We start from the raw sequence: 13038 nt of genomic DNA, 5'->3' as shown, positions 1-13038 counted from the left end.
AGGTACCCCTGACCATTAGGTCCAGTCGCGGACAACTCTAGGGTTGCGGCGCTCATCTCGCTTTACTGGCCGAGGGAGCCGGTGTACAGCTTCCAGGTCATGTGGCTAGCATGACTAAGCCACTTCTGGTGAACCAGAGCAGCGCACAGAAACGGCGTTTACCTTCCCACTGGAACGGTACCTATTTATCTACTTGCACTGCGTGCTTTCGAACTGCTGGGTTGGCAGGAGCAGGGACTGAACAATAGGAGCTCACCACGTCGCGGGGATTCAAACCGCCAACCTTCTGATCAGCAAGCCCTGGGCTCTGTGGTTTAGAGCACAGTGCCACCACATCCCTATGAAGGGCAGTATAGAAATCTAAATCATAATCATAATAAATATACATAATGTATGCATATATGGCTATAGAGAGGTAGGAAGTATTTCAAACAGTGATTAGAAAGATTTATAACTCAATAAAATTCCCGAACTGGGTGCCATGTCAATGCAGGAAGTAGTCTGTGACATTTCTCAAGGTACATGCTAAGGAACAGCTCCTCTGCATGGTAGCGGAATCCATGAAAATTCCACCTTATGAGATCGTAGTATATACAGCATTTCAAATATTTGGAAGCTCCAAATGCTACTTAATTATTATTCGTATTTATGACTCCTCCTCTCGTTCTCCCAGGTTCTCCCTGATTATCTCAAGGGGCTCTTCAACACTCTCCCTCCCATGAGGCCGAGTGAGCAACAGTTCCAGCAAGTCTCCAAGCTGGCTGCTCTGCAGCACCGAGCAAAGGACAGCTTCTACCTGCCTACCGTGTAGGTGACCTGTAGGTTAGGGGGCTGTGGGGACAGGGCGAAAAGGGGACATGTCCCCCCTCCAACCAGGAAGCAATTCTGAGCTGGCAGGTGCTAGGGGGCTGCTTCTTATGCTCTTCCTCCATCATCGAGGCCCTCTTAGATGGCTCCCCAAGCCCCTGAGGTCTGGTCGGCCTTTACTAGGGATCATAGCTGTCAACCGTCCCTTATTTGGTGGGAAAGTCCCTTATCCCAGCGCCGTGTCCCGCTGCTGTCCCTTATTGATGATGTCCCTTAAATTTCCCGGGTTTCAAAGGAAGCAGCTCCTCTCCCACCCTCCCTGCCGGCCAGGGAGGAGGGAGGCTCCAACTGTGTTGCTTGGCTGTGTTGCTCACCCAATAAGGAGTCTAAGAACGACGGGGGTGGTGGAGCTTGCATGCCTTGTGCTAATCAATTCGGCTGCGTTGCCTGGGAACTAGCCTTTGCTCAGGGCTTCCCAGTGGAGAGGTGACGGTGGTTTTCCTTGCTGCATCCCCTTTGCCGGGTTGCTGCGCTGTGGGAACCACCGCTTGAGGCTTCGTTTGGCTGCTGGCTGGGCTTTCTGCCTTTGGCTTGGAGGGGCTCAGAAGTTGAACATACCTGTGCTTGGAAAATTCCTTATTTTGGCTGCTGATCCGTTATTTTCGAGACTGCTGGTCCCTTATTTTCAAATCTGTAAGTTGACAGCTATGCTAGGGATTGAGCCATGATTGTGGCAGGTCCTGCCCTGTGGAACTTCCTGCCAGTAGAGGTTTGGCAAGACGCCTTCCCATTCTCCTTTTAGACCTCCAGTGGAAGACAGGAGTGCCTGGCATGCTCTGGTCCATGGGGTCACAAAGAGTTGGACACAACTAAACGACTAAACAACAACAACAAAACTGCGCAGGCCTTTGCAATATGCGTTTCTTTTTACCAACCTGATCACCCTGATATTTCTTGGACTCCAACTCCCATCAGCCCCAGCAAGCAAGACCAGCAGTAGTGAATGATGGGAGTTGGAGTCCAACAACTTCCGGGTTGGGGAAAACTGTCCTAACTGAAATAATTTTAATTGCATGAAGCATCTTGTTTTGAAGCTGTCTAAGACAACCTTCTCCGTTCTGCTGCCCTCCAGATGTTGTTCGACTCCAAATCCCATCAGCCCCAGCCACAATGGCCAGTAGTCAAGGATGGTGGGCGCTGTAGCCCAATTAACAGCAGGAGGGCTTCTGGTTCTGCAGCCCATCATAGGTGGTTTTTGACTTTTCCTCTTCTTCTGTTTCTGCTTCCCCATCCCAGGCGGGAGGTTCAGGACTACATCCCACCCCAGTTCTACCATCTGCAGAAGGCCCAATCCTGGCTGGACATGGTCATGCACCACCTGCAGCAAGCGCAGGCCTTGAGTGCCCACCAAGCTCGGGCGCAGTTCCTAGGTAAGATGCTGGCTTTCAAGGAAGTGGCATTAATTGACCCAGGGCATGGCACTGGGAAGGTCTTGCCCACATAAACAGTGCCAACCAGCTAAAGTTAAAGAAATGAGCCATAATAAAAGGGACTGGCTGCCTTGGTTGAACCCGAGCAGTAGGAGGGAAGCTTTTTCGGGCCAAGGGCCACATCAGCCCAGTAGAAAGCTATCAGGGGCCACGTTCAATTAGTGGGCAAGCTAGACCCGCTCACATACACAAAGCTATTTCCCATTGTCACAGAGGCATTTATTTATTTATTACCTAGCAACTCCACTCAAGGTTGACCTTCCATTTTCTTCAATTCTTTCTACAAAGTTTGTTGGTTTAAAAAAGCGAAATAAATAAAAAGCTCACCAACACCATTCATCTGTCCTGACAGCACAAAAGTCACAACGAACTCTGCGATCCCAGCAGAATGCTGCACATCTGAGCTGCAAGCCCAGCCTTACAGCTGTTTAAAGCCTCAAGCTTCAAAATGCACTTGCATCCCCAAAATTATGCGCATGCAATTGCAGAGTGCATGAGCTCCTTTTTGCATATTTGCAAGGAGCAAAAAGTCTGCTGAAATACAGTGGTGCCTCGCAAGACGAAATTAATCCGTTCTGTGAGGCTCTTCGTATAGCGTTTTTTTTGTCTTGCGAAGCACGCCCATTGACAGCGGATTAGCGCTGTTAGCGGTTTAGCGGCTTTTAGCGGATCAGTTGTTAAGCGGCTTATCAGCGGATCAGCTGATAAGCGGCTTAGCGGCTTAGGAAAAGGGGGGGAGGGGGGAAACCCGCAGGAACTCGCAAGACATTTCGTCTTGCGAAGCAAGCCCATAGGGAAATTCGTTTAGCGAAGCGCCTCCAAAACGGAAAACCGTTTTGTCTAGCGGGTTTTCCGTCTTGCAAGGCGTTCGTCTTGCGGGGCACCACTGTATTTCCACTTCTGCTTTGATTTCCTTGCAACAGATCCCCTTGCAGAGAAAGAAGCTACAGTTAACTCACATAGTACAGCATCAAAACCCTTTCCTTGCCACACTGAACAGGTAGTGTAGGAACCAGAGAGCAGATGAAATCTAGGTGCTGAGCATCTTGCCTACTGGATGGAATGTGTGTGGGGGGGGGGGAGTTCTCCACTCCTGGACTTGAATAAAGAAAAAGCCCAATTGGATTAGACCGAGGCAGGTCCATCTGGCCCAACACCGTTTCCAAGAGCAGCCAGTCAGATACTTCCAAGAAATCCCCAAGATAGGATATGAAGGAGGCGACAAACTGAGTTTCACTGCACCCAAAAGTGAAAGTTCCATTTAGGGATCATGGCAAATAGGTGCTTGTTAGATTTCTTCCTCCTTCATGGATTGTCTAATCACCTTCTACAGTCATACCTTGGAAGTTGAACGGAATCTGTTCCAGAAGTCCATTCGACTTCCAAAACGTTCAAAAACCAAAGTGCGTCTTCTCATTGGCTGCAGTAAATTCCTGTAGCCAATCAGAAGCTGTGGAAGCCCCATTGGACATTCAGCTTCCAAAAATCATTTGGAAACCAGAACAGTCACTTCCGGGTTTGCAGCGTTCGGGAGCCAAAATGTTTGAGAACTAGGCTGTTCGCAAACCAAGGTACAGCTGTAAAGCCATCTTAACTAGTGACAATCGTTGGCACATCTTGCAGCAGTGAAAACACACACACACACACACACACACACACGACAAAGCTCCTCCTCCATCGGGTGAGCAAAATCCTTCCTCTAAGGCAGCTGGTTTTGTTCCAGCACTGCCCAGAATGTGCTTAAAATGTTTACGGTAAAACATGCACATTCTGCTTTATAATTGAGGCAAGAAAAGTTACCGGCCCACAATAAGTTATGTAGTCTAGCTGCAAATCTGGTTAGCCATGTGAGAGCAGGTTGCTGGGCTAGAGAGGCCATTGTCTGAATCCAGCAGGCTTTTCTTGCACTCTTAATTCCATAAGAGGGGGAAAAAATCCTTTTCTCCAGATCAATCTGAAGTTGAGCAAAGGACCCCTTTGTCTCTTGCCCCAGTAATACCGTATTTCACAATAATGGTGGTCTTGCAGATCATTCCAATTCCGCTCTCCCCTCCAGGGCTCCTGAGCGCTTTCCCCATGTTCGGCTCATCCTTCTTCTACATCGAGAGCTGCAGCAACAACACCATCATCTCCCCCTGCATCCTGGCTGTGAACCAGAATGGACTCAACTTCCTGAACAAGGAAACCCACGTAGGTTTTGTGGATTGTCCCGTTCCCCCTTTCAGGCTGCTGTTCAGCAGGCGAAGCTGGCTCCTGGCCCACGACAGCAAGTCCTGTTGCAAGTCCTGATGCTGTCAGGGTCTGACTCTGAATCTATGCGAGTCAAGGGAAGAGGCTGTGGGTTTTGCACAGCAGCGTAAGCTAGCATGGTGACAGTGTTAGTGGATCTCTGTACATGTATGTGTCTTTACTTCAAAGACCAGAAGAACTGTTTATAGTAGATAGCAGGGTTCAGCTTTGTCTTGTGTCTGGATACAGAAAACAAAGCATTCATTTGAGCTGCATGGGAAAGGAGTTTTTCTTTTTTAAAAAAATATGCTTTTTATTAGAAGAGGAAGAAGAGTTTGGATTTGATATCCCGCTTTATCACTACCTGAAGGAGTCTCAAAGCGGCTAACATTCTCCTTTCCCTTCCTCCCTCACAACAAACACTCTGTGAGGTGAGTGGGGCTGAGAGACTTCAAAGAAGTGTGACTAGCCCAAGGTCACCCAGCAGCTGTATGTGGAGGAGCGGAGATGCAAACCCAGTTCCCCAGATTACGAGTCTAGCGCTCCTAACCACTACACCACACTGGCTTAAGTTTTATTAAGTGTATATGAAGGGAATGGAGTTTTCCCATTTACCAGGGACTCTGGAAGAAGCTGTGTTGCTGGGAGTAGGAAATCTCTGAAGACTCTGCTGGGGTTTCACGTACTGTACTGGTTGAGGTGTGGTGAACTAACAGCTGGCTTCCACAAGTCACTAGCAGCTACAACACGGCTCTTGAGAGCCAGTGTGGTGTAGTGGTTAAGAGCGGTAGATTTGTAATCTGGGGAACCGGGTTCGCGTCTCCGCTCCTCCACCTGCAGCTGCTGGGTGACCTTGGGCCAGTCACACTTCTCTGAAGTCTCTCAGCCCCACTCACCTCACAGAGTGTTTGTTGTGGGGGAGGAAGGGAAAGGAGAATGTTAGCCGCTTTGAGACTCCTGAAGGGGAGTGAAAGGCGGGATATCACATCCAAACTCTTCCTCTTCTTCTTCTTCTTTCCTTCCTCTTCCAGGAACCCATTGTGACATTCTCCCTGAAAGAGATCCAGTCCACACGAACCCAACGGCCCTCGGCTGGATCCAGCTACCCCTATGTAGAGATCATGCTGGGGGGCTTGATGTCCCAAAGGATCACGCAGCTGCAGCTGGAGCAGGTAAAGCAGGAAAATGCCTGTACTGATACAGCATAATTCCCCCGCGGCCAGTGGTGACTGGTACCCTTGGAACTGCCAGGGTGGAAGGCAGGGAGTCCAGGCAGTAGGCGGAACAACAGGTGGATTATTTCTGGATTTGTCCCTATCCTCCTCCGTTCCACAAAGGCAACACTAATGCTGAGGAATAATAATAATAATAATAATAATAATAATAATAATAATAATAATAATAATAATAAAAATAAAAATAAAAATAAAAATAAAAATAATTTATACCCTGCCCATCTGGCTGGGTTTCCCCAGCCACTCTGGGCGGCTTCCAACAGGATATTAAAATGCAATAGTCTATTAAACATTAAAAGCTTCCCTAAACAGGGCTGCCTTCAGATGTCTTCTGAAAGTCTGGTACAGTGGTACCTCGGGTTTCAGACGCTTCAGGTTACAGATGCTTCAGGTTACAGACTCCGCTAACCCAGAAATAGTACCTTGGGTTAAGAACTTTGCTTCAGGATGAGAACAGAAATCATGCAGCGGCAGCGGGAGGCCCCATTAGCTAAAGTGGTGCCTCAGGTTAAGAACAGTTTCAGGTTAAGAACGGACCTCCAGAACGAATTAAGTTCTTAACCCAAGGTACCACTGTAGTTGTTTTTCTCTTTGGCATCTGGTGGGAGGGTGTTCCACAGGGCGGGTGCCACCACCGAGAAGGCCCTCTGCCTGGTTCCCTGTAACCTCACTTCTCACAGCGAGGGAACCACCAGAAGGCCTTCAGCGCTGGACCTCAGTTTCCGGGCAGAACGATGGGGGTGGAGACGCTCCTTCAAGTATACTGGAAGAAGCTGACAAGGAGATAGTCAAGGAGATAGTCAAGTGGAGCTTGGCTGAGGGAAGCTGAGCTTGGTGGGGCCTCGGGTACCAAAATGTATTGGCCCCATTGGCCCAAAGAATGCACTGCATTCGTCCTAATGAGCAAGCCTCATGGCATGAGCCCAGCAAGACACACTTAAAAAGGCCTGAGGAGTTAGGGGCAACACCGAATTTTCACCTGAAGTTAGATCTGGGGTGACTTTGAGAATTCCACCTTGGGCAAAACATCCTAGGAATTTTGAGGGAAGCTGGAGCTGATTTGGTGAGACTCGTAGCATTTCTCAAGGGAGGGAGGGTGGGATCCATACATCCCCCGAAGGTGTTACGGCAAAGCAGATTTTACCCCACAACAGATTTTCAGGTTCCTCCTTTGCCTGAAATCCTGTGGAAAGTCCAGGAAAAAGTGAATCGTTGTGAGAATTCTAGCAAAATGTATCGGTGGGGTGACCTTGCATGTCCCTTTGTGGATCTGTCACCTTTAAATTCAGACTGGCAAGCTCATTTGTACAAAAATGTGATTGGGAAAATATTTGAGTAGGGTGTTTAGTTTTGTTCTTTGCATCCAGAAAGCATTTGTTCATTTGGCTTTTATTTAGACTCCTGGCCTAAATAAAATCTAACGGCACATTACAGTGCTGCGCACCAGAGCTTCTTGATCCACATTTTCAGAATCTAGCATAAGCTTTATAATTTATTATGCACATTTAGACTTTGTTGGAAATATGATGCAACTCTGCAAATATGCTTAACTCACATCATTCTCCTCCCCTCCCCTCTCTTTCTGTCTCCTCTGTCTTCTCCTGTCTCCTTCCACTGGCTCTGTGAAGCTTAACCTTCAGATGGTAGGTAGCATGCAATTGGGATGATAAAACTTATTTTTTTAAAATACCAGTGTATTGCATTTTCATGTGTTCAAAGCACTCTGCACAAATTATTTTGTAGTATTTACAACAGCCCTGCAAGGTAGGTAAATATATGCAAAAGATGAGATTCAAACGGGTGACTCGTAACTTCATCTGTTAGCCACCACAATTGCACCATGCAAAGTTGGTATTCAGATCTCGAAAAAGCCATACACAAGTTTGCTGAGCTCAGGTTGTTCCTTGGCCTTTTAAAGCTTGGGAGTAGCGAATGTCATTGGCAAGGAGATATTAGGATATCGGGGCAGAGACATAAGGGGAGGGCAAGGCCATGGAAGGCTTTGAAAAAGTAAAGATGAGGATCTGAAATGACTTTGTGCTGGAGAAGTGGCTTAAATTTCTCCAAATAAGATTGGATGGGCAGGATATGTTCAACGACACCCTCTGAACGCGTTCCTTATCATTTCAGTGTTACTAGAGTCTCTTAACAGAAAGATCAACTTGAATCTGTCTGGTTCCCCCATTTTAACTTTTGTAAACAGACAGTTTCACTGTGGAGAGGTTTGATAACGCCAACAGATAGTGATGGCTATGAAGGCGTCTTTAATACCTAGGGTGCAAACCTTTAGTATCTATGCATCTCATAATTAGTATTGTTTTGGTTTCTGTGGATCTACTGTTGAATTTCTTAGAATGAACTGCCTTGCTGCCTTAGCGAGACCATGTTATGGGACCAAAAATCCAAAAAGAATTAAAAGGGAGCTTTTGCTAGATCTGACACCCATCTAATTCCTTCTAAGCCCTGCTTAGTGGAGCTAGTAGCTTTTACGGCAGCGTCTCAACTAACGTCAAATCACCGTCCACCTTCTTGATTTCCTTCCCTCTCCAGGGCCTGGAGCTTTGCAGAGTAATCGCCACCCACATGGAGAGCTTGCTGCACGCCCGCGAAAAGCGACTCACGCTTCCTCCAAGCGAGATCACGTTGTTGTGAATGGACTGGCCACACACCTCTTCCTCTCCCTCTCTATCATTCTCTCTCTTTCAGGGCTGGCCCAATACATTTTGGTACCTGAGGCAAGCCACAAAGTGGTGCTTTCCCCAGGAAGAAGGTGTGAGTGAATAAGGGGGAGGTAAAGTTCGACATTGGGATTGAGGGTGGGAGACCAGCAGCACCTCCTATTCACCAAGAAGTCGCAATAGAGGTGGCATTGGGGAGGGCTGCTGAGGAGGAGGCAGATATGGCCTGGGAAAATAACTGGTGAATACCAAAACAAATTTTTTTTTCCTTCCAGTAGCACCTTAAAGACCAACTAAGTTAGTTCTTGGTATGAGCTTTCGTGTGCATGCACACTTGAAGAAGTGTGCATACACACGAAAGCTCATACCAAGAACTAACTTAGTTGGTCTTTAAGGTGTTACTGGAAGGGAAAAAAAATTTGTTTTGACTATGGCAGACCAACACGGCTACCTATCTGTAACTGGTGAATACCAATTAATCCTGAAGTCCCACATGCAAAAACTGCAAAAGGAAAATGGATGTCTGCCTGAATTCAAAAAGCATGCAGGCCTTGACTCACTCTCTAGCCAAAAACCTTTTCAGCAGAGTTTAAAACAGAAATACATGCAGTGTTTGTAATGTGTGGGAAATATAGGTTGTTAGACCTTTAAAATGTCCCAGTATTAAGTGCTTACAGTTTGCTTCTAGGAGTGAATAGACCACAACTTTAAGTTAGCGAAAATGCTTTATTTACAGTCATCAGCGGTCACACTCAATGCTACAGCAACACAGAGAAAAACTTCATGAGTACAAAAATATGAAAAGTATCTTCAAACATGGAGTCTGGGCTTAGGAGGTCCAGCCTTATGCATCTGGTCAGTTATAGGGTTCAAAAATAAGAGAGAGAAAAAGGAACAGGAAACAACCTTTATTTCCTCCCTTGCCACAGGACCAATCTGAAACTTCTTTAGTATTTAAGAACTCTGTGATCATTTACCCATTTCTTACTATTATGCACAATTTATGCAGATTTGGCTGCATAAATCTCCTACAAACATCTGGGGGGGGGGGGTGCGCCAGGTTTGGGAAGACTGCACTCGTCTGTCCCTATAGGCTGCTATATATGAGAAGTCCTTCTAGACCAGGAGTTGAAGCCTGAGCCCAGATTCTCCTAATAAGAAATTTGAGGTGGGTGGATAGAACCTATGGAAGAACTACTGAGCTGGGCCAGATCAAGATGCCATCTGGCCTGGCACTCACTTTGCAACAGCTGTCAGCCAGATGTGTCTGGAAGCTTCCGAGCAAAGCATGATGATGAATCATCCGCTGTTTGTCCCCAGCCTCTGTCTGTTTACGTGCACAAGTTGTTTGCAAAGTTATTCACAAGTTCTGTTGTTTTTTTAACATACTTTGGTCCGGTTTCAAGAATATGGCTTTTTCTGCAACTTTGCTCTTTATTTTTATAAAAGCAACCAGTCTTCAGAAGAACTGCTATTGTGCTATTGGGGGGGGGAGAGAGAGAGAAAGAGAGAGACACCTGCTATATTTTGTAATATTTTTGCACTCAAAATTGCGCTTTTTTGAGGGGGGTTATATTTGTTCACAATTTGAGCAAAATTAAAAGTGTCATTTTATGTCATACGCTCATGGGTGCCTGGTCTTTTGCTCTTCACCTTTGAGGACAACAAAATCGCATTAGTCAACATTCCAAACACACATGCCAACAAGGGTGTGTGCCTGCCCCAGCATAAATGCAAAACAGTTATTGAAGATGCAATTCTACACAAGAGAGGTGGGAAACCTTTTTCAGACTTAGGGCTGCAATCCCTAGGATTGTTCCTTTCCTCTTATTTGGTAATCCATCTCGCTCAAAAACATCTTGGAATACATGTTGACCTAACAGAGGAGCATGCCAGCAAAAAACACAGGAGCTTGTAAACACTTCCAAGCCCCCAAACATAGATGGGACATGTAATTACCATATTTTTCGCTCTATAAGACGCACCAGACCACAAGACGCACCTAGTTTTTGGAGGAGGGAAACAAGAAAAAAAATATTCTTAATCTCAGAAGCCAGAACAGCAAGAGGGATCACTGCACAGTGAAAGCAGCAATCCCTCTTGCTGTTCTGGCTTCTGGGATAGCTGTGCAGCCTGCATTCGCTCCATAAGACGCACACACATTTCCCCTTACTTTTTAGAAGGGAAAAAGTGAGTCTTATAGAGCAAAAAATACGGTATATCAGGATGACTTCATGGCTTATTCAACGATTGGATCTTTCTGTGCCTCTGCCAGCATCTGTTAGCAGATGTTAGATAATCACTCTTATTTATTGCACCATCCATGCCTCCAGGCCCTTACAATCTAGATATCATCAGAGATTAACAGTGTCTGTCACAGATTTTGGGGGGCCCTTGGGCAAGCCACTTTCTATGAACCACATCCCGCCTCAGTGAGACAAACTCCTCACTGCCATTATCTGCCTCTCCTCTTCCTCATTTCTACCACCCATTGGCTTGCCAGGCAGAAAGCTGTTGAGCAAGCAGGCAACTTTTAGGTCCAGTTGTGGCCGATTCCGGGGTTGCGGCGCTCATCACGCTTTATTGGCTGAGGGAGCAGGCATACAGCTTCCGGGTCATGTGGCCAGCATGACGAAGCCGCTTCTGGCAAACCAGAGCAGCGCACAGAAAAGCCGTTTACCTTCCCGCTGGAGCAGTACCTACCGTATTTTTCGCACCATAGGACGCACAAAAATGAAGGGGAAATGTATGTGCGTCCTATGGTGCGAATGCAGGCTTTCGCTGAAGCTTGAAGAGCGAGAGGGGTCGGTGCGCACCACCGCCAGCCCCACAAGCTCGGGGGACAGCGGGGAGGCAGAACGCCGCCATCCCGCTGTCCCCCGACTTGGTTTGAAGGCTGGCGGGTGGAGAAGCCTGCTCCTCCCCGTCGCCAGCCCCGCAAACTCGGGGGACAGCGCTGGGCTCCCGCTGCTTGCGGAGACTTGCCTGCATGCTGAAGCCTGCGCGCGCTGAGCTCAGCGCGTCCAGGCTTCACGGACCTCTCAGCAAGCAGCGGGAGCGCTCCTGCTGCTTGCGGAGACTTGCCTGTTTGGGGGCTGGGGTCGGGGGAAGCTCGAGCTTCCCCCGCCCCAGCCCCGCGCCTGGGGGGAAAATAATTTTCCCCCTTAATTTCCCCCCAAAAAAACTGGGTGCGCCCTATGGTGCGAAAAATATGGTATTTATCTACTTGCACTTTGACGTGCTTTCGAACTGCTAGGTTGGCAGGAGCTGGGACTGAGCAACGGGAGCTCACCCCGTCGCAAGGATTTGAACCGCTGACCTTCTGATCGGCAAGCCCTAGGCTCTGTGGTTTAACCCACAGCGCCACCCGTGTTCCTCAGGCAATGGTAGAACTCCGAAAATTTCTGAAGTGTTGATTTGTTGGTGCATTTTTTAAAAACAATAGCTCAAAAGCAAAAGAAAGAAAGAAAGAAAGAAAGAAAGAAAGAAAGAAAGGTCAGCAGTTTTGACAAAAACACCCCCACCTGCAGGCAGCGGAATTTTTTGCATCTCCTCACCACCCCTCATTTCCTGGGCCAAAAGGTAGGCAATTAAACAGGTGGGTTGCAATGATGCTGATGCGGAGGAGGTCCAAGAGGCTTTTGGCAGTGAGCATCCTCCTGGCATGTGGGGCCTTGGCAGATGCCCGATCATTGTAGTGGTCCTTGATACCAACCCTAGAGGCAACAGAGGAAGGAGAAGGAAACAGAGGTGGAGATTAACAAGGTGTTGCAACCATTTTGGCTACATATAGTTAAACTTAGTTATAATGAAGGGATGGGGAGCCTGTGGGGCCCTCCAGATGTTACTGGACTCCATCTCCCATCAACCAGTGCTCAGCAATTGTGGCAGATGGGTCCCTTTAAAAAAACACCCGCCCTAAAACCTAATGGGGAAAGTTGTGTTGTCTGTTTAAAGGGATTGGAAGACAGCAAGAGAAGTGGCATAACGCAGGCATTTTTCCATATGGAGACAAAAAATCCATTCCAATAACCTACCAAGTTCCAAAAAGGAGGTGACTGGTCCCTTCATTAATTGACTTGGAAAAGGAGTAGGAAGGAAAGGAGATTGACAGGGTTCACTAAAGGCCTCCAGGAAGACATTAATGAGCCACTTATACCTGGTGCTTCCTGTTTTAAGGCCAAGGGCTCCCAAAGCGTAGGAAGAAAGTAGGTCAGAGAGCTTTGGCTTATTTGCTGGCTGACTTTCTATCCTCTTGCCTCACACAGATTTTGCTGAACGAAACGCAGCTTGGGCACAAAACACCTAACACCCCAATGCCATGATTTGCCTCCATGGGAATGTGCTGTGGTGCATCCTCCAAAAGGGATGATGTCTTCAGCTGCTTCCCCCTCCACTCCTTCTAATCTCCTTCCCCTTGTCTGCATGTTTTTGCCCCAGAAAGACAGCATGGGAAGAGGGCTAAAAAAAGGGTATGAGAAGCCATGGCTGAAGGCAGTTCAAAGGAAGGCACGGCTTTCCAGGTTGTGAGTTGGTAGTTCTAGCATTTTTAAAAATTTTTTTTTACTTCAGCTTTAGAATTGAAAACAGCTGCTCACT

General features: G+C 47.4%; 1 protein-coding gene across 1 annotated transcript in view; it reads left to right on the top strand.

The window, feature by feature from the left end:
* Positions 1-8685, top strand: part of MYO15A (myosin XVA) — a 95042-nt gene extending 86357 nt beyond the window's left edge. Inside the window, exons 60-64 of the mRNA XM_083711203.1 lie at positions 674-807; positions 2104-2237; positions 4354-4487; positions 5558-5698; positions 8312-8685. Coding sequence (XP_083567329.1) covers positions 674-807; positions 2104-2237; positions 4354-4487; positions 5558-5698; positions 8312-8413 — 645 coding nt within the window. The 3' untranslated portion in view covers positions 8414-8685. The remainder of the gene's footprint in view (positions 1-673; positions 808-2103; positions 2238-4353; positions 4488-5557; positions 5699-8311) is intronic.
* The last annotated feature ends 4353 nt before the right edge of the window (positions 8686-13038 follow it).

Source organism: Podarcis gaigeae (assembly GCF_964106915.1).
Source record: "Podarcis gaigeae genome assembly, chromosome: 14".
Lineage (NCBI taxonomy): Eukaryota > Metazoa > Chordata > Lepidosauria > Squamata > Lacertidae > Podarcis > Podarcis gaigeae.
The sequence above is the reverse complement of the archived record's forward strand: the minus strand, read 5'-3'. Positions and strand labels throughout refer to the sequence as shown.